This window comes from Drosophila grimshawi, unplaced genomic scaffold (genome assembly GCF_018153295.1).
Source record: "Drosophila grimshawi isolate 15287-2541.00 unplaced genomic scaffold, ASM1815329v1 contig_1377, whole genome shotgun sequence".
Lineage (NCBI taxonomy): Eukaryota > Metazoa > Arthropoda > Insecta > Diptera > Drosophilidae > Drosophila > Drosophila grimshawi.
In genome coordinates, this window is record NW_025062900.1 from 19,780,001 (window position 1) to 19,807,109 (window position 27,109).

Here is a 27,109-nt window from a genome sequence, read left to right on the forward strand (position 1 = left end):
GACAGTTCCATGTATTTTTATCGCTTGGCTTACAACTATTAAATTGCATATTTCGCAATGTTGAAATATTCAAAAAATAAATATTGCTCTTTAATTTAATAATATTAGATTGTCAAAATAGTGCACGGCATCTGCCATCAGATGCTGATTATACAATAACATAGTATAGAGATAAGAAACATCAATTCATTAAAAAACCAATCTCTATTCAATTCCTATAATATCTTTCTCCCGCTGACCCGTTCTTCTGGTTTGGTACCATAGCAGATCTCATGAGATTACTTCTTAATCACCACACCATGTTGGGGCGTATTGCACTAAAGTTATGTACTAACAATTATATATGGTTATCAATAAGAAATTCTTTTGTTTTTCAAGTGTAATCAAAGTGCATGATAAATCTTAAAAATTCAAAAGGTTTTCAAGTTGCTTTGCTGCAAAGGAAATATTGTGTTATAAATAATGCTGAGTTATAGGTGAAGACTTTGCCTTTTATTTATTATGAAACATACAAATGGTGTGCATAATAAACACAAAATGGAATTATTGTAATCTTGCTATTTATTTGCTTCTCGTTCAATTGAAAGATTCACTTTAGAGATGATCACAAAAACTGAGCGAAACCCGCCGTCCTATTCCTTGTGGGAATGGTATGTGATCGAGAAGTCCAAGCGCAGAAGGACAATGGTGAATATAAATATCATATAAATAAAGCCAATAACTAGCAGTGGTTCTTGCAGCAAAGACACCTTGGAAAATGTGTACTTCAGAGTGAATTCCGAAATGTGATTCTCAACCAAATTTTGTTTGGAGAAGGTAATAACGGGTCGTCCCACGGTATCCAAATAGGTGTAAATTAGATCGTTTTGATGCCGCTTTATGCTATATGGCGTTATCAGCTCAATATTCGCAGAGCCTTCGGGCAAAATGACAGTTACAACAGCTTTCTCAATGGACATATTATCATGGATATGATCAATCAGATGCATTTTCAACACATAATTATTGCCCGAACTGAATAGATATTCGTAGGAGGGTACATTATAGCCGAGAGTGTATTGGGTTTTCCAGCCGCCAAAGAGCGGAAATCGCGGACGCAATTCCAGATCGACAAAGTCGCGCATAAAATGCATATTCGATGTGGAAATGTTGCCATTGGTGTCGCGATAATACACCCCAGATGCGGATGCGGGCAAATAGGTTTTGTATGACTTGACAGCCGATTGACCAGAACGGCCATCCTTCTGGAAATCATAACGCGAAAAAGAACCCTTTAGCTTGGCTCCCGTGTGGGTCATTTCAATAGATTCCTTGACAGCAATATTTCCCCAATGCGATACTTCGATGCTGCGATCCAAAGAGTTCACGGTCAAGAAGGGCGATTGATTCTCATAGTGGATGACAAGTTCGTCCTCAGATAATGCTAAAAGAGAATCAGAAAAAATGTATGAGTATAAAAAAGATATTAAAGAATCTTTAAAACTCACGTGCAATATTTTCATACGGTCCAAATGCCAATTTATTCGACGACACGGAATATGGTTTTGCCTGTGTGTGCGATAATATATTCGATGAACTGAGCATAACATTCGTTTTTTGTGTATTCGTTGAGTATTTGGAGTACAAATAGAGACCGCCCACAAATTTAACCAATTGTTTGTCGTTCTGTTTGATTTCTGCTGGATGTGGCAGTATATTTTTGGTAGACACTGTTTCAATAACCAAATTTTGTTGCGGCGAAACTGAGGCAAATGTTAACTTAAATTCGGTCTGATCATTTGCCAGTCCTTTTTTCTCCTCATACTTCACTTTGTTGCTAAACCCATCCTTGACCGAAATGAATGATAAATTCGGCTCTTTTACAACAAACACATAGTCTTTGAGTGCTTTGCCGGCTGTGTCTTCCACGGAAATTTTATATGTGGTCTTTGCCAGCTGCGACGTTAAATCCAAAGTTCTTTCCACATTCTTGTTGATTATCTCTGCATGGGTTACATTTAAGATTAAATATGCTATTGCCACATGATATAAAATCCACATTTTTATCATTTTAATATTTTGTGACACGTAATGTTGAATGTATATGTGATAAATTAGTTCATTTCGAGAATGCCGAACTTGCTGGCTGAACCAAAAATGTTCACAAGTTCTTTCAGTCTGCAGTAGCGGTGACAATTTAGCCTTTTTTCTCAGATCTGGCCGTTTTAATTTGTGGAGCAACCAACTCTTATACAGAAGAAAGCTAATTCTTATGTAGGAAAAAATGTTAATGCTCACTGCAAGCATTTAGAAATGATGGAAAAGCTCATGATTAATATTTGACTTAGGTAAATGAAGCCAATTAGCTTATGAGCATCTGCCATTTTATTTTCTATGTGTATAGTTTAATACAATCAACTAAATATCGCTGTCATCACTTACACGATTATTTTGTTGTAAAATATCGCACATATATATTGATACGATGTTATCGACATGTAGTACCAGAAATATATTTTCATCGATATAAGTGTATTGACACATTGCTACAGATTCAACAAGCCTGCTGAAATGGACGTTGCTAAAAATATGGATAAAGTTTGGACTGATAAAGCTTGTTACAACAAAGCAGAAAAATTATACCAAGAATGGTTGTGCAAAGTAAGTGCATATAAGAATACATATATGTTAAATATATATATATATATACATTTAAGCTTAATTCACTTAAAAAATGTGCATACAAATTACTGCATGTGCGTGTGAATGTTCATAAATTTGTGCAAGAATGCACATGTGCCTGCATTACTTACGTCACAAAATGCAATCACAGTAAAATTAGTAGTTTAACGACCTTTTAATGATCGGGCAGACTGGATAAATCGTTGTATATATATATGTATGTATATAGAGGACGCTATGCCAAGTTGGCTGCGAAGGGCGAAGGCCAAGCGACCTAACCTAAAAAAGCTGCATTCCTTTGCACAACTCGAGTTACGATTGAAAGCCGGCAATTAGTTTAGAAAAATGTGTCTTAAATAAATACTGCATGTAATTTAAATATATAGTTAAGTTATTATTACAGGAAATTACATTTTCCTTGCTTTATTTTTTAGGGAACCCAGTCGAACAATTGCAGTCTTTTAGTGACGGAAATTGCGAAAGCCAGAGAGGATATACAAAGTTCACTTGAGAAGGTGAGTTGCAACCAATTAAAAAATATAAATAAAGATAATATTCAAATATAGCTGAGAGGCAGTTAATTTTGTCAAAATCTTAATTACCATTATTATTGCTTGCATGAACCGTTTCGAGTACTCTGTAATGATTACGATAGACTCTATCATATAACCAATTCATCGGTCTTCTATATGTCTATCATTAAGAACTCAATTTTAAATTGGTTTAATTGTTTTTTCCCCGGACTTTTCCCAATCAATGCAACAAATGTTTTGCATTTAAAAATCCTTAAATATTTACTTTTTATTTAAATTTAATGTAATCTGTTTCTTAATGTATTTTTTTTTTGTGTCGACTGACTTTAGTTGACATTAAATAAATAAACAAACACTGTATACTATATTTAAACTTAAATATATTCCACTGTTGATATTAATTTACGATATTATTCGTTTTCCAGATTGATGATATTACATTTGAGCCTTGCTCGAATTCGGGAATTTTAAGCCGACTTGCAATACTGGAAGCTGAGAACAAGGAAATAAAAGAGCTTTATCAAGCAATTTTGAAAAAAATAACGCTAATTGAGAATAACAACAATACAACGTCTTCTGCTGCTTCGGTACAAAAAGTAGAAACAAGCAATGGCAATAATAACGCAGCAGCTGCTGATGATGATGATGATGATGTTGACTTATTTGCCTCGGACAGCGAGGAGGAGGATGCTGAGAAACAGAGGATAAGGGAGGAACGTCTATCCAAGTACAATGAGAAAAAGTCAACGAAAACTGCCATTATTGCCAAATCGAGTATTCTGCTCGATGTAAAGCCGTGGGACGATGAAGCCGACCTAAAAGCAATGGAAGCCAAGATTCGTGAAATCCAATGGGATGGTTTACTCTGGGGTGCATCAAAATTTGTACCAGTTGCATTTGGCATACAAAAGATAACAATATCGTGTGTTGTGGAGGATGAGAAAGTATCCGTAGATTGGCTAACCGAAGAGATCGAGAAAATCGAGGATCTTGTGCAAAGTGTTGATATTGCTGCATTCAACAAAATCTAATTCTTAATAAACACAAAGAGAGAATATTTAAGTAAGATTCGTTTGTTTAATTTTGTTACCTGTTCCCTGATTGAATGCAGAAATGTCCCATCTAAGAAATAAGATTTCTATGAATTTATCGAAACTGCATCAAATCATCATCCATTAAATTGAACTTAGATTAACTTTATTAAAATCTTCAAAAGTTTTATGAAAGCCGTAATAAATTTCTTTTAATTTTAAGTCCTTAATCCTTACTTCAGGTTATTGAGATATTGGCTATTTGTTTCTGATATTAATCTTTTCCCTCATATAATGACTCCTTGTGTAAAAAACTGTATTTCCTCAAATCCCTTATGCAAACTGAAGGTTTTAGTAAATTTGGTTACATATTTGTAATAAATTTCTCGTAATTTTTAATCAATCTTCAGCTAATTGAGCATTTGGCCAGTTAATTTCGGGTATTTTATACTTTTCCCACGATATGATGCCACTTTGTGTAATAAAAAAAAACATAAATGCTTATCAAAATCAAAAGCAGAGAGTATATAGAATATTTCAGACACCTTTATTAAAACATCGAAATAGTAAATGGGGATGATTTATTAAGGACGTTCCATGGTAGCGACTGCCACTTGAGGATCACGCGGACCTGCTGGTTCAGGCTTGTCTTCGGCAATGGGTGGTGGAGTATCATCATCATCATCATTCCGACCAGATTTCGATAACATTGTTGCGCCGCGCTTCTTGGCCATGTCCAGATAAAACAGATTCTCCTCATCAGTGAGCACCTTGAAGGGCTGATCTTTGCCAACAATGGCAACAGTAATCATCTAAAAGACACAAGCATTAACAGATAGCTAGGGGAATATTTATAAATATATTATACCAACTGAGATGCACCGTCATCTTTGCTTAGCTCATCATTGGGCAGTGTGCTGCGTATGGCATGAATGCCATGGCAAATGATGTCGTCCTTGGTGCATGTGTTAAATGTGGCCAAATGACGTTCCAGATATGTGCGAGCACTCTGTGATCGTGATCCAATGGTCATTGCCTTGCAGTTGAAATAATTCGCGGATGGTTCCACTTTATAGATGTGCGGTCCCTTCTCATCGTAACCGGCCAGCAGTAAACCGACACCATATGGACGGCGATCGTAGCGTTGAGTTGTCGTCTGCATTTTATTGCCAAGAGTGGTGATGAGACGCGGCACGGGATAAGTTGAACCATAGGAATGCTTATAGCTCAAGCACTCGGACCTCAGATATTTGCTGAGCACACGCGCATCGGCCGTAATGCCAGCAATCGATATACCCAAATGCTCATCAATTGCAATTATTTTGCGCTGAGAAGCAGATAGCTCCGATGGTGGTTTGCAGAGCGCAACGAGAACTGCATAATCATTGTTTTTTAAGCCGACCGTTGCGGTGCCCAGCTTAACAGCGGCTATGGCGTATTCCACCTGATGCAGGCGACCCTGTGGACTCCATACTGTGACATCACTATCATATTGATTGCGAAACTGCAAATATTTACATATATATTGTCTCTTATGTTTGTCACAAAGTATTTCATAGCTCTTACCATTTTGCAAATCTTTTAGTTGTTCGGCGTTGTTGAATGATGACAATCAAATTGTGATAGTGCTGGGTAAACTCGAAGTATATCGGAAAACCTATCGACAAGACCATTGAGCTTAAATTTCTGTTGAAGTCTTTACAAGCACAAACTCATTATCATTCATTTTGGAACGCTGAACTGGAACATAAGTGTATATCATCGTGCTGGAATTGTTATCGATAGGCGCACCGTTGCAAGAAACACTTCGATATATGTGCATGAAAAGACGTTAATATTATATTTAATATTATATATATAAAGCGAGAATATCAGATGTCTGCAATGTAGTTTACTAAAAATAAAATATTATTTTATCCAGACACATATCTGCTTTTCAAAAATATTTATACATGCTGCAAGAGACTTATTTAATTTTTCTAATTAATATAAAAAAATACAGAAGGAAACTACCTAAAAGGGCTCACCTTAAAATTCGATTAAGGATTGTTTTTGCGTTTCCTAGAGTATCAACGTAAAAAGCAAATTCAGATTAAGAGCATATCGCTTTTGAAAATCGCCTCCTCAGGAACCATTTTACAACAGCTGCGTACGCTGTCTTGTATTAATAACTATAATTCTGTTCCAAATATCTTTACTTAACTTATAAAAAACCAGGGTAAAAGAAAGTAATTTAATTAATTAAATTTAATTTAATTATTTATTTTTAATAAAGCCTGACAATATATTGTCCATATTATACAAACTACATACTATATATATACTGGACAAGACGTACAATATCTAAAGTTTTCTGGTATATTTGTTAAAAAAGTATGAAACATCTATTAGTTACCATATAAGTTTATTAATATATTAAGGTATGGCCTCCCTTTTATGAAACGAATCATCATTAGCCCTATAACTTTTCTATATTTTGTGATCCTAGATTGAAAATAGTGGGAAATTTGTTTTTTATGTTGAAAGAGGGTGTGGTAAATAGCAGCAACACAAATGGACAGAAATCAAATAAATTGTAGTAAATATGGCATCTATGGGGACATGATTATTTTTATTTATCCATCTGTTAATAAGGTATAGGTATTTAAGAATCGTACATAGGACTAATTATCCCATATAAGCCGAATAAAAGTGACTTCAAGTGCCAAAATAGGGGTAAATACAAATTTCCTTTCTTACTGAGCATGCTCAGTAGTTGGGAACTTAAGGGTTGGTGAATGTGATTTTGCTTGCAGGAAATCGATTTAAGGAATATTTCAGAAGTTTTCTAGTTAAATGTGCTTTTAAGAAAATGTAAAATAATATTATAAATCCCATTAAAAAAATTGTAAAAAATAGAAAAAGTCTATGAAGTTAAGAACAAATACAAATTACTTAAGTTTTTAAAACTCCAAAGAATTATTCCTTCTTTTCAATTCACGTGTGTTAAGAAATCAATCAATAAATTAAGTTGAATTTTTAATTGACATATTCAGGTAATTTTGGTTGATCCCTCTTACAAAGAAAATGCAATTCCCCAAAAAAATTGAAAAATTATTTATTTATTTAAATCCAGTTCTTAAATAAACATGTATGTACACAAATAAAAGTGCAGCTGTGAAAAATAATCAATAATTTGCAATACATAATATAAAATTGTGGTTTTTAAACGAATTGATATGAATATGAGTATTTAATGCATAAATAAATAATTTTATTTTTATAGTTAAAATGGGCACGGTTTTAAGTTTCAATCCACGGGATAGACATCCAGTATATTCGTCACAGCCTAATTTTCCATATAATCAATCCGCTGACAGTCAAACTGAGAAGATAAATGATACTTCAGGGTCAGTTGACTCACATTTGAATAATTTCTCATATGAGCAATTGAACAATGCAAAGAACCGCGAAAACAAGAAAGCGATTACCCATCAAATATCCAGGAATGGCTCAGGACATCAAAATACAAGTGTGCAATTTAATATGCACTCGCAGATCAACTCGCACAACTTTAACAATCTAACGTATACATCCAAAGATACAATTAACAATGATTTGGATGCTCACAACGAGAACTCAACCATAATATCGGAGAAGAGTTCGATCGAGAAAAGCTTAAAGAAACATTCGCTGTTCATAAATGCACTCTCGTGGAAGAAACTGTCCACATCGCATAATAAGAAGAAAGTTGAAAATAAGAATAAATGTGCGAATTTACCATCAGCATGCTTTAAGGCCCAGCTTTTAGAGGCTTCTTACTCGTCGTCATCGGATAAAAATAAAAACATTCAACTCCACTGCAATCATATTGAAGAGCATCAGCACCAACATCATCAGCATCAGAATCAGAACCAGAATCAGAATCAGAATCAGAATCATCAATCGCATCATTGCAATCAAAATCAGGTCATTCGGGAACTTCCGTTTTTCCCATCGACCAAAACGCAAAAACCATCAACTGCCAAGGAACTGGGCCGTGTTAATAATACAAATTCGATAACAAATCACAATAAATTAATTCAGAAACAACCGTTAGCACTGACACTGCCCCAGCAGTTGCTAACATCTTCAATACAACTTAAGAACACAAATCAGAATCACATTCCACGCAAAACTGTTATTCAGGTAATTTTTCGATTGCTTCTTGATTCTATATCGGAATTATGATTTATTGAGTTTTACATTTGCAGGCATCTACTTCAGAGCTCCTGAAATGCTTAGGTCTGTTTTTACATTATCGATGCCAAAGATTAAATAATTTTGATCCCGGAGACGCTGTCATGTGGCTAAGAGCTGTCGATCGAAGCTTGTTATTGCAAGGCTGGCAGGTAAATATGATTCAATTTATAATGGAATTCAACTACTTCAAAGTTCGGGAAAAAGCAAGAAATAAAATGAAATGAGTTAACTTATATAATAGAATTTCCATTGCTTCCTGAATTCTACTTTTGTTTTATAACCATATAGTATTTGTTAAATAAATATTTGAAATTCGAGCAATTTGCAATCAAGCATTCTTATCTTCTGATACCATTAAAAATATGTAATTACAAAAATAGATATAAAATAATATTAGAAGAAAGTAAATTCGACCTATTAATATATATATATATATATTCTTGATCAGCAACAAAAGCCAAGTCGATCTACATATGTTTGAGCTAGAGGCCTTCAATTTTGAGTGAAAATTCTTCTAGGCGCAGATTAGGTTTATTTGATCGATAACTCCAACCGTTACATGAATATCGATATGAAGCGATTTTCGATATCAATAAGAGCCACAATTTCGAAAAATATTGCCTCCTAATTGAATGTTCAATTCATATGTCATATCATTGATTTACTGTACAAGGTTTATCAAGATCAGATAAGAAAAAACCAAAGTCATCAAGCAAAGCATATTTTCATAAGACTTGCATTTTATATATACATACTTACATACAATAGATTACTGAATCCAATACTTATTTTTGGCGAGCTCTCTCAGAACTTTCTAATTTGATTTATTAATTTATTTGTAATTTTTTATTTATATTTACTAATTCAGTTCCGTTTTTCTAAACACAAAATATTGATAAGTGAATTGAATTTAATTTCAGGATGTAGCATTTATAAATCCAGCAAACGTTGTTTTTGTATACATGCTAGTACGCGAACTTGTCAACGGAGAGGAAACAAAGGAATCTGATCTTCAAGCATCTGTGCTCACCTGTTTGTATCTGTCGTATTCTTATATGGGTAACGAGATTAGTTATCCACTTAAGCCATTTCTAGTTGAGGACTCCAAGGAACACTTTTGGGACAGGTGAGCAGCATTTTTGAGCACATTTTTTTATTGAATATATAAACCATTTTTCAAACAAATCAAATTGAGTAGAAATTATGTGGTAAGAAAGTATTATTTTTAAATAATTTAAATTTGATTTCAGATGTCTGGTTATTGTCAACAGACTAAGTAATAAGATGCTAAAAATAAATGCAGAACCAGCATTCTTCACAGAAGTATTCACTGAGCTAAAATCCTGCGGTCAATTCCAAACTAACTCAATAAGAAGGTCATCCTGCGGAGGCGCCTGACGGAATGACGATGCCCGACAGATTGTAGTCCGACTCTCATTGTCTACGTACCAACAGACTTTTCCAGATCAAATAAAACCGAAATAGTGGTAATCAAATTAAACATTTTATATAGCATTAGAAAATTTCTTTGTCACCATCACACTTGTTCAAATAAAAAATGTAAAGATAGTGCTTACAAAATGGCATTGTGCAATTGTTTTGATGGTTCATTCAATAAATCTTAATGTCATCACATTACATAAATAGTTTACTTCTCAACGTGGTTTTTTTTACTTTACTCAAAATAATATTAACAAAGTCGAATTATTTAAGGTTAAGACTCAAGTTGGAAAACTGTTGAATATATCCCCAGACCAGGAAGACACAAATATGTCCACAACTTATTACCGAAATTATTAATGGCCAAATATCTGGAAGCCTGGCAGTTGGTTCTATCGTCAGAAAGCCTACTAAAATACTAACCATTAAACTTTCCGATATTTTAATGATGGAGTTTAACAAATTCTTTTCATCTTCCATTTTTTTGTTGACCTGAAAATACCTACACTTAAAAGCAAAATGAAATATGATCATTAATGCTATGGTTGGAACTAGCAAGTTATCCCTTCTTAAGAGCGGAATCATACTAAACACTGACACCTCCAGAAACCAAACCATTTCCCTAGGCCACCAGGGAAATAAACATATCGCTGGCAATGAAACCAGCAGGATCGACTTCTCATGAACCTGAAAAACAACAAGAAAAATAAGCATTTTTAGGGATTATGTTTGGCAATCATAAATCTTAATTCATACTTGAAACGAAAACAGGAAAAACGCTGCAGCCGTGTTAAATAAAGCTAACAGGAATGTGTGTTTACTTCTGCGGAAAAATAGATGTATATTCGTTGGGAGTACTGCCAATAATGTGGTGCCTAAACAAATGATTGCCATTTGGTCATTTGAGATATGATTTCTGTAAGCGCACAAAAAATATATTAACATTTATTTAGTATCTCTTATTAATATCAGTTAAAGCTTACTTCAGTTTATAAACGACATTAAAGCTGCACCAAAAGTTTGCAACTTTGTCCTCAAATACACCGCGTCCGATTGGAAAGAGACGGTGCAAAACCTGCAAAGTTGCATCAAGTGAACCAAGCCAGGGAAACCATAAGATCGCAAACAATCCCAGGACAATACTAGCAATTCCCGCCAGCTCAATGGCAAACGATCTAAAACTGTAGGAAAGAAGTGTAAATTTTGAACTTAAGACTTAAAGGTTTTTAAATACATTGTTGCTGTTCCAACTAATATATATATATTTAATTTTTTGATATCCTTGGCTTTTGTGTGTAATTAGTTCCTGACTTGTAACTATAAATTAAATTATATTGATTGATGTGTTTACTTTCAATACGGTACTTTTTGAAAGGTCAAATTATTAATAGTGCAAATAAACTGCGTACTTGAATTGCGCATGGTCAATTTCCATCTATGTAAGCGACATTCACGCTTCATTTTGACTCATGCCGGCCGACATGAAGATACCCTGTATTCAGCTACGCATTGCAATAACCCACATTGATAACTAGAAAATAGTAAATTATTTCTGTGGTTATTCTTCGATCTTTTTTTTTTAGCTCTGTCTATCATACTTAACGTTTTCTGGACGAGTTCTACATATTATTAAGGTATCACAAAAGCAGTCAACTGTATTATAAAAACAACATAGAGTGACTAAGCTAAAAGTTTAAAGTACCCCAGACAAGAAGCCACGGATCTAAGTGCAAACTGAAAACCTTATCCATACACAAACTATGCATATTGTATAAATGAAGAACAAATCTGGACACCTTTTGAAATAAACATATAAATTAATTATGCTGAACAATCAGATCATGGGCAGCATCAAGGGTACTAAATGAATATGTTTCAAATAATATACCTTTTGTGTGATAATGTTGAACTGAGAAGGTATGCAAAGAATGGCAATGCGTGATATAATTCCATTTGCTTGTAATTCAATGCTAGCGTGAAGGCAAATGCGGCAACATAGTGTTTATTATACAATATCGCAGCGATGGCCAAAGCCGCCAATCCAAGCGATATATTATTATACTGAAAGTGTCCATTGTCGATCAGCACTTGGCCGGGATAAATTGCGAGCAGCACAAACAATTGCCGCCTGTTGGCGTTGGTTCTGCGAAAGGTGAGCTCCATGCAAATGGCCAGAATGATCATCGCTGGTATATAAACAAATGCATCCGCTGCTAAAACTGTGAGGCGCATAAAACTCTTATGTTGCCTTGTTTCGATGCCACGACTCGTGTCCAACTCAACATAACTGCTATTCACCAGTTCGGCTGTACGGCCAACGAGATAACTGTGATATGCAGTTAGAGGCGGGTAATCCAATCCCCAATACTGTAAATCGTTGCGTGTTCCGTTCGTGTACCATTGCTTCGCCGGCAAATTTACTGTCACCTCTTGCCAGTGCCGCTGTGCCTCGTAATCACCAAACATAGGCGCTTTGTTGTAGCCAGAGAATGAGTTCATTGATATTATAGCTCTCAGCGATAATGCTGCAAAAGCCACAGCTATCAATTCCGAGATCATGTTGGCTAAAAATAATTATTAGTTTCACATTATCAGGAATAGTGATGAGCAACATAACATAAATAATAGATTATAGGGGTGGTTAAACATTTATGCGCCGTAGCATACGATGTCTATCGATATTTTTATAGTGCAAACCAATGGCATTAGAAATAGTTTTAGCTTAAAAAGTTAACAAACATCGAAGATAAAAGATTTTCTAAAGCATTAATTTGTTAAATAATTGTTGTAAGTACCATTAAAGTATGATAATAAAGCTGTACTTGCAAACTGAGCATAGCAGCACAACATAACTAAAAGAAGCTAGGATGTGTATAAAAAAGGCTAAATCAGCATCACAGCTGTGCAACATACCAACTCCTTCTCGGTTGTTCAATCATAAATTACACACTAAATGTTTGTGTATACAACACATGTACCTGCTCGAGTGGTAAATAGTAAATAGTACTATGTACGAATCTAAGTGCGCTAAACACGTCACATAAAATCCTACAATTAAATTAAGTTTGCATCGCATTGGAAAAAGCCAGCTTGGAAAAAATACATTTATGTGATTTATCTGGTATGTATGTATATATGTCATCACATATATATATATATATATATATATATCTTATAAGAGGGGATCACATATATATGTATATATATATATATATATATATGTAAAAGTGTACATATCTGCGTATGTCAATATGAACATATGTATGTGACAAAGGTTTTGCTTGCGTGAACAATGATGAAATGCAAATCAAGTTAAACATAAATTTGAAAATGTTTCACCTTGAAAGTTACACATCCTTGAAATGCGTGCATGATGAAATTAGAAAGATCAGCTGATTTCTATGCTCTCTTTTTTTTATCATTCCGAGAGCGTTAATTTATCGATGTCAAATCGATTAAACTCTATCAGGTACAACAAAGTGAAAATATAAAAAAAACAGTATTTTTTTTGGGGGAAAAACACTAATATTTAGGGAAATATAATAATTTATAACGGAAAATCCAGTGACGTGAATATTAAAATCGACAAGATTTGCCTTGAATCGTGTCTTTTATTGTCAATCAATAATATTTACTGACGTATAATATATATAAGGCCAGAGATGACCGCAACTGTCTGTTACATCCGAATGCACATAGCTTAATTGTGGTTTTTTTCCATAGTGTGCAACATCAGCTGTTAACTAGATACAATACAAATACATGCATAACTACAAATCACTTAAATGTATCCATATGAATCACTTTAATTATCTTTGTTTTTAGAAATTTTGTATATATGAAGAGGAAACAGAAGGCGCATAAAAATGTATTCGATTCCTAGGAAATCAGTTGAATCTATCTCGTATCATTCGAGATTAGGCGGTAAGATATTGTTGGCGATTTCAATAATAATTTATTTATTTCATAATATATTTTTGTATATATATTGTATATTAATATTCATCAATTAATTCAATTACAGATAAAATTCCAGCTCGTTTAGTTTTATATTTTCTTTCGTGGTCTGGTTTCCTGGTGTCCTTTATGATGCGCAATGACATGAATTTTGCCTTAGTTGCCATGATACGCAATGGCACTGAGACACAACAAGATAACTCTAGTTTCTCCTACTCATTAAATATGGTAAAAAAAATTCCAGTAATAATAATACAATCTGAATGATCATAATTATCAATTTGAACTTAATGCATTGTAGGGTGGCGCCTCTGAGGAAGATGCATCAAAGGTGAAATCTGTGATAATAAGCTCATTCTATTGGTGTTATGTTCTATCGCAAGTTGTTGGCGGAATTGCGACACAAGCATTTGGAACAAAGTGCGTATTTGGATGGTCACAGTTGGCAACTGCATTATGCAGTCTACTTATGCCGTTAGCCGCAGAAGTTCACTATGCAGTTGTAATATTTTTACGCTCAATTCAGGGATTTGCTTCAGGCCTAACATGGCCAGCGATGTACGCAATTGTCGGCTACTGGATACCTTTGACGGAACGTTCGCGCTTTATGTCAAGCTTTCAAGGATTTAGTATCGGGATCGGTTTAACCTATGCCATCTGTGGCTTTATCATAAACACATTCGGCTGGCCGCTTGTCTTCTATACAACCGGCCTATTAGGCATTGGCTGGTGCATTTTATGGTATACCTTAGCATTCAATACACCCCAGGAGCATCCACGTATAACAAAAGAGGAGCTCAATTACATTGAGCTCAATGTTGGTGAGGATGTATTGAAGGCATCCACAATGAAAGTGCCGTGGGCCCAAATATTTAGATCTTTGCCAGTTTGGGCAATTGCAATTACAACATTCGGTCGAATATTTGTACATTATGTGTTTATTGTTAGTGGACCGACATTTATGAAACATATTCTTAAGTTTGAGTACGATACAAATGGGATATTGTCGGGAATGCCATTCATATTTTCGTATCTTTCCTCGGTATTATTTTGCTATATTGCCGATAAACTGTTATTGCATAATATTTTAGGCATGACTAATGTAAGAAAACTATTTACGGCGCTTTCGCAAATAATTCCCGGATTGCTTATATTATGTATTGGGTATATAGAAAATATAATAATTCTCTTGACAATCTGGTTTATAGCAGTTATATTTATAACGGCATCCTACGCGGGAGCAATGGCTAATATAATAGATCTCGCGCCAAACTATGGACACTCTGGAGCAGTATTAGCTTTCTGCCAGACAATTCATATGTCCGCATCATTTCTATCACCGCTGACCGCTGGATTCTTAGTCACCAAGGAGGTAAACACCAAACTCTTTAACTTGACTTTTAATTGGCTAAAATTGTAATTATTTGTTCCCTTATCTTATGAAGGATTCGATTGACCAATGGCGAATATTCTTTGTAGTCTCAGGAATTATTTCGGTGGTCACCTACATATTTTATCAGATCTTTGGCACGGCCGAAATACAATCGTGGAATATGCTACGACCAACAAATGAACAGCTAGATGAAGAAATCAAAATATTGTCTAAGGAAGATCAGGAAACAAAATACATTCCAAAATCGAAGTGAGAAAGTTTATTTTTGTACACTACTATATATATGTATATGTAAATCGGATAGATTTAGTTTTATGGACAAATGTTACTTATGCGCCTAAAAATATATTAAGATAGTGGTTGTTTGTTAAAATCTATAAAACATTTAACACATATTTCTGTCTACAGGTAAACAAAAATCTTCATATAAAATAACAAGATTATTTTCTTCAATTTGCAACTTTATTTTTTTGGCACTGCTTATGCCAGACGAATAACAATAATAATAATAAACTAGCACTAACCGTAAATTATACTAATTTTCCCAAATATCTTCGACACTGTCGACGACTTGTTGTGGCGGGGACAATTTGTGTTTCATGAAGAAACCTTGAACTTGTGCTGGACTCGCTTGACGACTTGTGCCAATAATTTTTTCAGCAAATTCTGTCGCTTTCGATGTTTCACAATCGCCAAAAAAGTTCTTAAACATCTCTTCCAACTGATACTGTGTACAATAGCCAATGTATTCCTTTAAATCAATGCGACCCGGTCGAATCAAGGCCGGATCCAAGCGATCCAAATAATTGGTGGTCATAAAAACGATTCGCGCTTCGGTGGAAGCAACGCCATCCAAACAATTCAAAAGTCCGCTAAATGTTATCCGATTCAAGCCTTCGAATGCCGTTTTTTGCTGAAGCGTCGCTTCACGGGAAACAAATGCAGCATCGATGTCCTCAAGCAGGATAATTGTTTGCTCAGGCGCCACATTCAACAGATGATTTAAACGATCATCGGTGAGACCCCTTTCCGATAGATTTAGTAAACAGATGCCATATTCCAATTCACCGGCCAAGGCAGTTATAAAACTGGATTTACCACAGCCGGGTGGTCCATATAGTAGATAGCCACGTCGATAGGGTATTCCGCGCTGTGTATACCACAATGAATTCGCAATGAAATCATTGCAATCGGCAACAATCCTTTTCGAAATGCCACGATCCAAAACTACGGATGTCGTTGGTCGCCGTCTTCGTGGATGGCCGAAGGGTCGCCATTCCGAGCCCATCGCCGTATACATTAAAGTTTTACCCTCAGTCGCTTGTAGCGCTAATTGACGTGCTTCCTCAAGGATATCGAAATAGATTTGTTTATTATTGCCAAAGGCTGTCAGCGTTACGGATTCCCATGGCACACCCATGTGCAGATCGAGTGTTTGCTGTTCCCGCGTCCGCTCCACTTGTATCCAATTGTTTTTGTACTGAAAGAGGTGTTTGCCAATGCTCGGTATGAATTCGTAGCTTGTTTTGACCTGACCATTGTCATTCTGTAAAAACGAAGTCTCCACACTTAAGTGCTGTGTCTTCTTGGCGCCTCGGATCGTGATCCATTTCAACAGCCATTGATATGATTTATCTCTGCATGGCACCTCCAGCGTTATCATCATGTGTCGGCGAAACAGAATCACGGCTCCTTGCAGTCCCTTTCTCAGTATTGCTGCACTTGCTCCGATGCCAAATAGACCGAATCCAGCACCGAAATATGGGTTTGTCGATAGACTTCCAATAAGCTCACCCAGGGGCATCTTTATCTTAAATGACAATACAAGAATATATTATTGTTTTGATCAAATTTTAATTTAACATTAACCAGACTAAAACATTTGATTTTAGATCACATTTTGCCTGTGCATAAGCCGGTATTTGCAGACATAAATAAACATACATACACTCAAAGAAATTTATATAAGAATATTTGTCGCTTTGTTTCTTTAAATCATAATAGGTTACCTTTTTGAAACCCCCAATTTGTGTCAGAAATAAACAATTCTTTTAAAATGCATATGTTATGCACATATGTTCATGTGGATTCTTACGATTGAATAATATTGCGTTATCGAATCGAACTGAACAAGTTCGATTGAAATGCGGAGCGAAGTAAGTTCATGACTATTGTTTATCGCTTACTTACCAATTATAATTTATTTAAAATGTATTATTGAAATACGTAGTTAATTAAAGTATAAACCAACTATCGTATATTATAAAGAAATGTACAATCTACATTATAATAGTTGACAGTGCAGCTTACAGCTCAAGCGATAAAAAGGCTAAAAGACCAGCAATGATCTTATCAGTTCATCGTGAACTGGAATACGTGTGAATGGGTTATTATTTCAAATTGGACGAACAGAATCATGTATCGAGTAGTGTCTAACAAGTGTTTGCCGCGTGTTCATCGCTTCTTCATCCAAATATGAGTTTCAAGGTTCAGCCAAAGGGTTTCGCCACCAAATCCATCCATGCCGGTCAGGATCCCGAGCAGTGGAAGAGTGCTTGTGTTATTCCGCCCATCACGTTGAGCACAACCTTCAAGCAGGATGCACCCGGTGAACACCGTGTAAGTTGCACAAGTTCTTATACGCCTATATCGTATCGGCTATATCGTATCTGGCATACACACATATGGCTTACAATATCGTAAAGCAATAATATTAAGATATTGATATCTATATAAATATATATTAGCTTTCTTATTGGTATTTATATGACATATAAAATAACCAGATTAAATAATTTACAATCAAATAACTTATGCACAACCTATAATAAAAGACAAACAATGAATTGGCGTTTCCTTAAGTTCTTTTCATAATATTGTTGATGGTAATTTGCAATTAATTTGCAACAACAAAAGCTCAATTGTCAGTTGAAATTGAAACTTGTCAAGCTGGTTCATTTTTAATATGTGAATAATGCGATTCCATTAATATTAATTAGGATGTTAAGGAACAGAACTAGTTGTTTAACACAAGCAAAAAAAACAAGCACTTATCTGCGAAATAGCCGAAATCAGTTAACCTTTGGCATAGCCAGATGACTTTTCAAAATTGCCAATTTACAGTATTCTATGTTATCTAATCAAAATTATAAAAATCTGTTTTCAAAACACAAGCAGCTCCAAGGGGGGTCTAAGGTTGTCTAAGTGACTTTTGAAATATTTCGTCCAGTTGGTAACAAAACTCATCTCTTAAAGCTGTTGTCAGTCAAAGATATTCTATATTTATATATATTTTTATTATTATTTCTCTTCTAGGGCTTTGAATACTCAAGAAGTGGAAATCCCACACGTAATGTGCTGGAGAAATGCCTTGCGGCGCTGGATAATGCCAAGTATGGTTTGACTTTTTCGTCGGGATTGGGTGCAACTACGACTGTCCTCACCATGCTCAACAGCGGCGATCACATCATAATGGGTGACGATGTATATGGCGGAACTAACCGACTAATCAGGTAAGATATCAATTACACAATTTCTGTTTAAAAATGATATATAAATATATATTTATTACAATTTTAGACAGGTGGCCACACGTCTGGGAATCACAGCTAGTTTTGTGGATGCGACCAATTTGGATAAGCTGAAAGCTGCCTTCAAGCCAGAGACAAAGGTAAGTTTTAGTCACTGTCTATAACTATTTATATTTTATTGTCATGATTGATGTTTGCAGCTCGTTTGGATTGAATCGCCAACGAATCCGCTTATTAAAGTGGCGGACATTGAAGCTATTACAAAATTGAGTCATTCAATTGGAAATGTAATTGTTGCCGTCGACAATACGTTTTTGACCTCGTATTTCCAAAGACCTTTGGAGCTGGGTGCTGATTTAGTTTGCTATTCCCTGACAAAGTATATGAATGGACACACTGATGTTGTCATGGGCGGCATTACAATGAACTGTGAAAATCTGTATGGCAGATTGAAGTTCCTACAAAATGGTTTGTTCAGACAATATGTTATATTTGTTTAGAAATAATATTTATGCATGATAATCTTTGTTGCAGCGGTTGGCATTATTCCGTCGCCGTTTGATTGTTATCAAGTGAATCGCAGTCTGAAAACGCTGTCGTTGCGCATGGAACAGCACCAGAAGAGCGCAATTAAAATCGCCAAATTTTTAGAATCCCATCAGTTTGTTGAGAAAGTGCTGCATCCTGGCTTGGAGTCACATCCACATCACGCAATCGCTCTCAAGCAGACATATGGTTACAGTGGAGTCTTCTCATTCTATATCAAGGGTTCCCTGAAGCAATCTACGGCGTTCTTGAAGGCCCTTAAATATTTCACATTAGCTGAAAGTCTCGGCGGATATGAAAGTTTGGCTGAGTTGCCGTAAGTTCCAAATGATATTTGTTCTATGTATTTAATATTGTATTCCTTGAAAATGTTTTGATTTATATTTTTATTTTATTTATTTTATTCTTAGTTCCATCATGACACACGCCTCGGTGCCTGTTGAAGACCGCAAGACGTTGGGTATAACTGATGCTTTGGTCCGCTTGTCGGTCGGCCTTGAGGACGCCGACGATTTGATAAAGGATCTGGAAAATGCTTTGGATGCTGCAGCCAAAGTTTGAAAAAGCCCAAGAATAAATCACAAATTATTCGGCTAATTGCAAATTTGTAGATTAAATTCAATAAAATATTACTGAAATTATTTCTTTCTACAATTTGAATATTATGCATTGTCTTATATTTTTTGGACATAAAAAATGCATGGCAAGCCCGGAGTATTTCAAACTCGTCCATGGAAATGCTCCTCGATAATTAACTGGATTGGGAACAATGGTTACTTTTATGGGTCATGGATCATATTCCTCGCCATCGATCGAATACAAAGTATTTGGAGTGCTCGCTGATGGATATAGTTTGATTGTTCTGCTTTTCAGTTTAAAATTTGGCTCAATGGTCCGATTCGTAATATTTGGGATATTCTTAATGAACTGCCAGCCAGGTTGTAGCGAATCAATGAATTCACTTTTCAGTACAGTAAAGTTATCCTCGTTTTCGCCAAGTGAAATGTTTATCTGATTGGAGGTAATCTTTCCATGCAATTCTGTGGCACAGTCATCATTTCGGATTTGCATCTGTTTTGCATCGTTACTGTTATTTTGGGGTTTAACCAGTTTGGTTAGAAAGAATCACAAATAAATTTTGTGAATGAAATATTTAGCGGAATGCATTTGTTAAGGTATAAACCAACTATCGTATATTATAAAGAAATGTACAATCTACATTATAATAGTTGACAGTGCAGCTTACAGCTCAAGCGATAAAAAGGCTAAAAGACCAGCAATGATCTTATCAGTTCATCGTGAACTGGAATACGTGTGAATGGGTTATTATTTCAAATTGGACGAACAGAATCATGTATCGAGTAGTGTCTAACAAGTGTTTGCCGCGTGTTCATCGCTTCTTCATCCAAATATGAGTTTCAAGGTTCAGCCAAAGGGTTTCGCCACCAAATCCATCCATGCCGGTCAGGATCCCGAGCAGTGGAAGAGTGCTTGTGTTATTCCGCCCATCACGTTGAGCACAAACTACAAGCAGGATGAGCCCGGTAAACATCGTGTAAGTTGCACAAGTTCTTATACGACTATATCGTATCGGCTATATCGTATCTGGCATACACACATATGGCTTACAATATCGTTTAGCAATAATATCATTAAGATATTGATATACTATATAAGTATATATTTCTACGTAGTGATATGTTTGTGTTATTTTTCGCTTGTTTCTTACGTGACATATAAAATAAGCAGATTAAATGACTTATCATCACTTTATATATGCACAATCTATAGTAAAAGACAAACAATGAGTTGACATTTACGTAAGTTCTTTTTTTTTTTTGCAACAATAAAAACTCAAGTGTCAATTGAAATTGCAAGCTGATTAATTTTTAATATGTGAATAATGCGATTCCATTAATATTAATTAGGATGTTAAGGAACAGAACTAGTTGTTTAACACAAGCAAAAAAAACCAAGAACTTATCTGCGAAATAGCCGGAATCAAAATTGCCAACTTACAGTATTCTATTTTATCTAACCAAAATTATAAAAATCTGTTTTCAAAACACAAGCAGCTCCAAGGGGGGTCTAAGGTTGTCTAAGTGACTTTTGAAATATTTCGTCCAGTTGGTAAAAAAACTCATCTCTTAAAGCTGTTGTCAGTCAAAGATATTCTATATTTATACATATTTTATTATTATTATTATTATTTCTCTTCTAGGGCTTTGAATACTCAAGAAGTGGAAATCCCACACGCAATGTGCTGGAGAAATGCCTTGCGGCGCTGGATAATGCCAAGTATGGTTTGACTTTTTCGTCGGGATTGGGTGCAACTACGACTGTCCTCACCATGCTCAACAGCGGCGATCACATCATAATGGGTGACGATGTATATGGCGGAACTAACCGACTAATCAGGTAAGATATTAATTACACAATTTCTGTTTAAAAATGATATACAAATAATATATTATATTACAATTTTAGACAGGTGGCTACACGTCTGGGAATCACAGCTAGTTTTGTGGATGCGACCAATTTGGATAAGCTGAAAGCTGCCTTCAAGCCAGAGACAAAGGTAAGTTTTAGTCACTGTCTATAACTATTTATATTTTATTGTCATGATTGATGTTTGCAGCTCGTTTGGATTGAATCGCCAACGAATCCGCTTATTAAAGTGGCGGACATTGAAGCTATTACAAAATTGAGTCATTCAATTGGAAATGTAATTGTTGCCGTCGACAATACGTTTTTGACCTCGTATTTCCAAAGACCTTTGGAGCTGGGTGCTGATTTAGTTTGCTATTCCCTGACAAAGTATATGAATGGACACACTGATGTTGTCATGGGCGGCATTACAATGAACTGTGAAAATCTGTATGGCAGATTGAAGTTCCTACAAAATGGTTTGTTCAGACAATATGTTATATTTGTTTAGAAATAATATTTATGCATGATAATCTTTGTTGCAGCGGTTGGCATTATTCCGTCGCCGTTTGATTGTTATCAAGTGAATCGCAGTCTGAAAACGCTGTCGTTGCGCATGGAACAGCACCAGAAGAGCGCAATTAAAATCGCCAAATTTTTAGAATCCCATCAGTTTGTTGAGAAAGTGCTGCATCCTGGCTTGGAGTCACATCCACATCACGCAATCGCTCTCAAGCAGACATATGGTTACAGTGGAGTCTTCTCATTCTATATCAAGGGCTCCCTGAAGCAATCTACGGCGTTCTTGAAGGCCCTTAAATATTTCACATTAGCTGAAAGTCTCGGCGGATATGAAAGTTTGGCTGAGTTGCCGTAAGTTCCAAATGATATTTGTTCTATGTATTTAATATTGTATTTCTTGAAAATGTTTTGATTTATATTTTTATTTTATTTATTTTATTCTTAGTTCCATCATGACACACGCCTCGGTGCCCGTTGAAGACCGCAAGACGTTGGGTATAACTGATGCTTTGGTCCGCTTGTCGATCGGCCTTGAGGACGCCGACGATTTGATAAAGGATCTGGAAAATGCTTTGGATGCTGCAGCCAAAGTTTAAATAAGCCCAAGAATAAATCACAAATTATTCGGCTAATAGCAAATTGTGAAATTAAATTCAATAAAATATTACTGAAATTCTATCTTTCTACAATTAGAAGATTATGCATTGTCTTATATTTTTTGGGGCATAACAAATATTAATATTTAAAATCGAAAAACAAAAGTTATTTGGTGATTAAATTAAATAAAAACAGTTGCTTTCATCAATACATACAATATTTAAATTTAAGTACTTTCACTAAGGATTTTGTCCTCAGACAAGAAGCCAATTAGATAATTGGCCGAATCCGAACTTAGCCAAATGAGTCCAAGAAATGCCGCCTCCAAAATGCCAATCAAGGCGCCCGCGCAAACATCCAAAATGAAATGACGCCTGAGCACAAGTCTGGAGAGGACAACGCTGACGGCCCAGGCAGTGATGGGCATCCAGAATATGATGGGCAGTGCATGCAGTTGGGTAAAGAAGGTGAGCACATAGAACGCCCTCGATGCGTGCCCCGACGGAAAACTAAACTTATCCGGGCCAATTGCATAGGAGTCCGTAACTGGAGAAGGTCGTCGACGACGCACAAATGCTTTTATCACAGCCACAATAACAATGTCCAAAATTAATCCTATCAGCATATTTGCTTGTATTTGGTACAGCTCCTGGGAGCTGAGCAGCCATATGAAGGCAGTCCATGTGAACAGCCAAGCTATGCCATCACAGGATATTTCCAGAAATTTGCAGTGAATCTTAAGCGATTTGAATGTGGCAAATCGCATCAAAAATGATACAAAACGATCCGTGAGTTTGACATCCTGATCCAGAATAAACTGTAAAGCAGGTGATTGTTGGGCCTGAAATAAGACAAGCAACTGATTATCTCCAATATACACAATAAAGGAATTTTTCTTTATCATTCTCTACCGTCTTCATTTTTTCACTTTCTTAATATCCAATCCACAATAGACGAGCCACTCATAACAAAACAAAGAACTTTTATTTGATGAACTAGTTAAAACAGCTTGTTCTGCTGACTCAGCAGTGTTCACTGGTTCATTTCGAGCAGTGATGCCACTTAAGCCATTTTCCATCTAAATGTGCCGCTTCTGAAAATGTATTGAATTTAATTCGTGTTACAGGAATAATTTTAATGTGTTTACTATGACAGCAGTCAAGCTGAGAGAATGCCAAAAACATTTTTAATATGAATTTAATCATTTTAATAAATAAGAGACAGATGTTTGCAATAAATTTATTGCAGTCTACCTATATACTACGAAATTTCGAGGCTGATAATTAAATAACTTATAATTTTATAAGTCCTTAGATTTTCATGTTGTAATTTTTTCTGTACAACTATTCATTCGTATTTAAGACAATCAATTTAAATTGTAATTGCAATCGGAACTCGACTCTTATCATTTTGATTACAATTAGCATTGTAAGACAAATGTAAAAAAAATTTATATTTTTTCTAATGGCACACAAATATATATCTTTTAGAATTTTGAAGGCCAATGGACCTGGCTATTTTTATAATAATCCTTATACCTGTTACTTGTATCATTAGTCTTGTAACACCTAACATTTATACCTATTTTTAAGAATGCAAATGAAATCAATTCGTTCCTTTTTTGTAAGCTGCATACAAAGCTTAGGATATTATTGATAAACTGGAAGAAGGAGGAAGAAAAATATTAATTTGTCTGCAAATATCATTACATTGATCTTGGCTCATTTAAGAAAATAACTACATATTTATATCATACAAACGCAAAAAAAAAACAAATCGGTAAGCAAATCAAATATATAAATTGAGGAGTTGAGTAAAGATAACTATTCATTTCTTTAAGTAGATGCACGCCGATACTGATCAGCAAAATGAGTATAGTGTCTGCATACCATAAGAATTTCAGCTTGTTTTGGATATGCGAACTATGTTGCACAGTGGGATTATTGTGCACCGTGCAGCAGGATTATTGTGCAGAGCTGTCCAAAAAATCATTGAGCATGATCTTGGGACAAGCGTTCAATCCACGCTACATGAGTATTGAACCACCGAAGAGCGGATCGAGGGAAGAAACGTCAAATTTTGGATCGAAGAGATCGCCATTGGATATACCATTCTATGCCGACAATAATGTTGTCTCATTGGGCAGTTTTCCCGCCTGGGAGACGAATCATTTCGCTTACTTTGAGAAGAAGGAGGAGATTTCATTGAAGAGGCGCGATATAAACGTTAGAAACATTTTTATCGAAGGCGGCGGCGGCGGTGGACATGGCAAGCCCGAAGTATTTAAAACTCGACCATGGGAATGCTCCTCGATAATTAACTGGATTGACTTGGGGCTGAATTACTTTCCACGCTACATCCGTTCGATTGAGTGCATTGCCAAGAAATGCTGGTACGGTCATTTCAAATGCAAACCCAAATCTTTCACCATCAAAGTGCTGCGACGCAAAACCGGCTCATGTATCCACGTTAGCGATAAACTAATTCTGATTACGTCGGAGAAATATATAGATGATTACACTCAGTTGTGGATTTGGGAGGAAATCGCTGTTAACTTTTGCTGTGAATGCGTAATGCTCTATTGATAATATTAAGTTGATATAATTAAAATAACACTAATTCTGATTACATCAGAGAAATAAATTAATGATTCTACATAGCTGTGGACTTGGGAGGAAATTGTTAATTTTTGCTGTGAGTTGATAATAAGTACTACCACAAATACTAATATTAAGTTGCTACAACAATATAAAAATAATAAAACTCAGTAATAAGATCAACAAAACACTTTAATTGCATTGGGAACAATGGTTACTTTTATGGGTCGTGGATCATATTCCTCGCCATCGATCGAATACAAAGTATTTGGAGTGCTCGCTGATGGATATAGTTTGATTGTTCTGCTTTTCAGTTTAAAATTTGGCTCAATGGTCCGATTCGTAATATTTGGGATATTCTTAATGAACTCCCAGCCAGGTTGTAGCGAATCAATGAATTCACTTTTCAGTACAGTAAAGTTATCCTCGTTTTCGCCAAGTGAAATGTTTATCTGATTGGAGGTAATCTTTCCATGCAATTCTGTGGCACAGTCATCATTTCGGATTTGCATCTGTTTTGCATCGTTACTGTTATTTTGGGGTTTAACCAGTTTGGTTAGAAAGAATCCCGTTGACGGAGTCGCTTCCTTTTGGACACAACAGTTGCTGCAGCCACGACATGGCGGCGTGTACACATATTCCGTCTCCAGATCCCAGTCAGAACTTGAGGAGAATGATTTGAAGAATGCAGCAATATGATGCTTCAACGGTCCCAGATACCAATATTTGTCCTTCATCGTGTCAATGTCTTTCAACAGACCCCACGAGAACTTGCTCAATCCAAAGATCGGCTTCAAATTGCTAACATTTCCCTCGTCCGTTGGATCACTGAGCACATCGTATTTGATGACACTCTCGTACTTGAATTGATTCTTCAGCAATGGAATTAAAGCATTGGACATCGCCTTCACATAATCCAATTCGTTGTTACGGGTTAAACTGAATGATTTGAATTTCAGAAAGGCGATCGGACACGATTTGCCCTGGCGTCGCAGGAGGCCGGTAATAACCTCAGATTTGGTGCCATCGCCGCCCGCAACAACAATCACGTCGGGCAGCGCGCTCAGTTCCTCTACATAGGTTTTGGCGTGTCCAATGTGATTCGTGCGCAGCACTTCAACCGATAAACCGGCCAAATGCAGAATGGGTTCACAGTATTTTTTGAACTGAAACACAAATAAATTTTGTGAATGAAATATTTAGCGGAATTCATTTGTTTGAATTAAACTTTACCAAATTTTCAGCTTTTTTCTTGTTGGCAATCGGATTCATGACAACAAGCACATTTAACGGTGTATTTCCTGAACTTTGACTCGAACGGAGAACATCAGTAGATAAATCGGTCATATATCGCTTAATTCTGCAAGGATGTAAACATTGAATTTCATTCATATTTGCAATGCATATTCATTTTACTTACTGTATGTTTGTACTTATGGTGGAGACACCATATCCAACGATGCAAGAAAAGAATACACTTTTCTTCCAGTTATTTCTTATCGTTCTTAACACGTTCATTTTATTTATTTACTTATGTAAACTTAAATCTACAGAGCAAGAATGTTTGAAAACATCTGTGCAATTCGAAAAATGTGACAAAAGACAGATTGATCGATGGTAAGATAGCGGCGATATGAAACAACTGGAATAGAAC

General features: G+C 35.6%; 13 protein-coding genes across 16 annotated transcripts in view; 7 read left to right on the forward strand and 6 right to left on the reverse strand.

Annotated features, from left to right (window-relative positions):
• Positions 1-73, forward strand: part of LOC6567044 — a 1,136-nt gene extending 1,063 nt beyond the window's left edge. The window contains exon 1 of the mRNA XM_001992904.2: positions 1-73. This exon is cut by the window's left edge and continues 1,063 nt beyond it. The gene's annotated coding sequence lies outside the window, so the exon portion shown is untranslated.
• A 470-nt stretch (positions 74-543) lies between these two features.
• On the reverse strand, positions 544-2,132 carry LOC6567045 (dolichyl-diphosphooligosaccharide--protein glycosyltransferase subunit 1). The gene is made up of 2 exons (XM_001992905.2): positions 1,488-2,132; positions 544-1,423 (listed from the first exon to the last, which is right to left on the reverse strand). Exons 1-2 carry the CDS (start codon positions 2,047-2,049, stop codon positions 633-635), a joined length of 1,353 nt encoding a protein of 450 aa, XP_001992941.2. The 5' UTR covers positions 2,050-2,132; the 3' UTR covers positions 544-632.
• A 170-nt stretch (positions 2,133-2,302) lies between these two features.
• On the forward strand, positions 2,303-4,260 carry LOC6567046 (probable elongation factor 1-delta). Its single transcript, XM_001992906.3, has 4 exons — positions 2,303-2,327; positions 2,532-2,640; positions 3,096-3,176; positions 3,620-4,260. Exons 2-4 carry the CDS (start codon positions 2,551-2,553, stop codon positions 4,223-4,225), a joined length of 777 nt encoding a protein of 258 aa, XP_001992942.2. The 5' UTR covers positions 2,303-2,327; positions 2,532-2,550; the 3' UTR covers positions 4,226-4,260.
• A 493-nt stretch (positions 4,261-4,753) lies between these two features.
• On the reverse strand, positions 4,754-5,865 carry LOC6567047 (proteasome subunit alpha type-1). The gene is made up of 3 exons (XM_001992907.3): positions 5,792-5,865; positions 5,094-5,729; positions 4,754-5,037 (listed from the first exon to the last, which is right to left on the reverse strand). The coding sequence occupies exons 1-3, from the start codon at positions 5,792-5,794 to the stop codon at positions 4,810-4,812; spliced, it is 867 nt and encodes a 288-aa protein (XP_001992943.1). The 5' UTR covers positions 5,795-5,865; the 3' UTR covers positions 4,754-4,809.
• A 1,151-nt stretch (positions 5,866-7,016) lies between these two features.
• LOC6567048 (cyclin-dependent kinase 5 activator 1) lies at positions 7,017-10,097 on the forward strand. Of its 2 annotated transcripts, none has more exons than XM_001992908.3 (5): positions 7,017-7,260; positions 7,491-8,392; positions 8,458-8,595; positions 9,367-9,572; positions 9,697-10,097. In XM_001992908.3, exons 2-5 carry the CDS (start codon positions 7,496-7,498, stop codon positions 9,842-9,844), a joined length of 1,389 nt encoding a protein of 462 aa, XP_001992944.1. In that variant the 5' UTR covers positions 7,017-7,260; positions 7,491-7,495; the 3' UTR covers positions 9,845-10,097. The 2 variants fall into 2 exon arrangements, with proteins under 2 accessions (XP_001992944.1, XP_043070516.1); XM_043214581.1 differs by having other exon boundaries at positions 7,065-7,078.
• A 47-nt stretch (positions 10,098-10,144) lies between these two features.
• LOC6567049 (probable dolichyl pyrophosphate Man9GlcNAc2 alpha-1,3-glucosyltransferase) lies at positions 10,145-12,446 on the reverse strand. Its single transcript, XM_001992909.3, has 4 exons — positions 11,775-12,446; positions 10,870-11,067; positions 10,643-10,802; positions 10,145-10,573 (listed from the first exon to the last, which is right to left on the reverse strand). The coding sequence occupies exons 1-4, from the start codon at positions 12,443-12,445 to the stop codon at positions 10,151-10,153; spliced, it is 1,452 nt and encodes a 483-aa protein (XP_001992945.1). The 5' UTR covers position 12,446; the 3' UTR covers positions 10,145-10,150.
• Positions 12,447-12,835: 389 nt separating this feature from the next.
• Positions 12,836-15,601, forward strand: LOC6567050 (vesicular glutamate transporter 3). Of its 2 annotated transcripts, XM_032739356.2 has the most exons (5): positions 12,836-13,007; positions 13,712-13,810; positions 13,911-14,071; positions 14,145-15,215; positions 15,289-15,489. In XM_032739356.2, the coding sequence occupies exons 2-5, from the start codon at positions 13,753-13,755 to the stop codon at positions 15,487-15,489; spliced, it is 1,491 nt and encodes a 496-aa protein (XP_032595247.1). In that variant the 5' UTR covers positions 12,836-13,007; positions 13,712-13,752. The 2 variants fall into 2 exon arrangements, with proteins under 2 accessions (XP_032595247.1, XP_043070474.1); XM_043214539.1 differs by lacking the exons at positions 12,836-13,007; positions 13,712-13,810; positions 13,911-14,071 and having other exon boundaries at positions 14,151-14,263; positions 15,052-15,215; positions 15,289-15,601.
• Positions 15,602-15,684: 83 nt separating this feature from the next.
• On the reverse strand, positions 15,685-17,348 carry LOC6567051 (mitochondrial chaperone BCS1). The gene is made up of 2 exons (XM_001992911.2): positions 17,246-17,348; positions 15,685-17,046 (listed from the first exon to the last, which is right to left on the reverse strand). Exon 2 carries the CDS (start codon positions 17,038-17,040, stop codon positions 15,772-15,774), a length of 1,269 nt encoding a protein of 422 aa, XP_001992947.1. The 5' UTR covers positions 17,041-17,046; positions 17,246-17,348; the 3' UTR covers positions 15,685-15,771.
• Positions 17,349-17,657: 309 nt separating this feature from the next.
• Positions 17,658-19,972, forward strand: LOC6571882 (cystathionine gamma-lyase). The gene is made up of 6 exons (XM_043214551.1): positions 17,658-17,855; positions 18,552-18,748; positions 18,816-18,906; positions 18,967-19,234; positions 19,301-19,628; positions 19,723-19,972. The coding sequence occupies exons 1-6, from the start codon at positions 17,712-17,714 to the stop codon at positions 19,871-19,873; spliced, it is 1,179 nt and encodes a 392-aa protein (XP_043070486.1). The 5' UTR covers positions 17,658-17,711; the 3' UTR covers positions 19,874-19,972.
• A 69-nt stretch (positions 19,973-20,041) lies between these two features.
• On the reverse strand, positions 20,042-27,052 carry LOC6567094 (acylglycerol kinase, mitochondrial). Of its 2 annotated transcripts, XM_043214550.1 has the most exons (4): positions 26,876-26,988; positions 26,689-26,815; positions 26,004-26,621; positions 20,042-20,419 (listed from the first exon to the last, which is right to left on the reverse strand). In XM_043214550.1, the coding sequence occupies exons 1-4, from the start codon at positions 26,971-26,973 to the stop codon at positions 20,099-20,101; spliced, it is 1,164 nt and encodes a 387-aa protein (XP_043070485.1). In that variant the 5' UTR covers positions 26,974-26,988; the 3' UTR covers positions 20,042-20,098. The 2 variants fall into 2 exon arrangements, with proteins under 2 accessions (XP_043070485.1, XP_001992951.2); XM_001992915.3 differs by lacking the exon at positions 20,042-20,419 and having other exon boundaries at positions 25,630-26,621; positions 26,876-27,052.
• Positions 20,701-22,956, forward strand: LOC6567091 (cystathionine gamma-lyase). The gene is made up of 6 exons (XM_001992912.3): positions 20,701-20,867; positions 21,534-21,730; positions 21,800-21,890; positions 21,951-22,218; positions 22,285-22,612; positions 22,707-22,956. Exons 1-6 carry the CDS (start codon positions 20,724-20,726, stop codon positions 22,855-22,857), a joined length of 1,179 nt encoding a protein of 392 aa, XP_001992948.1. The 5' UTR covers positions 20,701-20,723; the 3' UTR covers positions 22,858-22,956.
• Positions 22,938-23,899, reverse strand: LOC6567092 (phospholipid phosphatase 6). Its single transcript, XM_001992913.3, has 2 exons — positions 23,770-23,899; positions 22,938-23,699 (listed from the first exon to the last, which is right to left on the reverse strand). The coding sequence occupies exons 1-2, from the start codon at positions 23,776-23,778 to the stop codon at positions 23,085-23,087; spliced, it is 624 nt and encodes a 207-aa protein (XP_001992949.1). The 5' UTR covers positions 23,779-23,899; the 3' UTR covers positions 22,938-23,084.
• On the forward strand, positions 24,709-25,630 carry LOC6567093 (protein trunk). Its single transcript, XM_001992914.2, has one exon. It carries the CDS (start codon positions 24,727-24,729, stop codon positions 25,441-25,443), a length of 717 nt encoding a protein of 238 aa, XP_001992950.1. The 5' UTR covers positions 24,709-24,726; the 3' UTR covers positions 25,444-25,630.
• Positions 27,053-27,109: the final 57 nt, after the last annotated feature.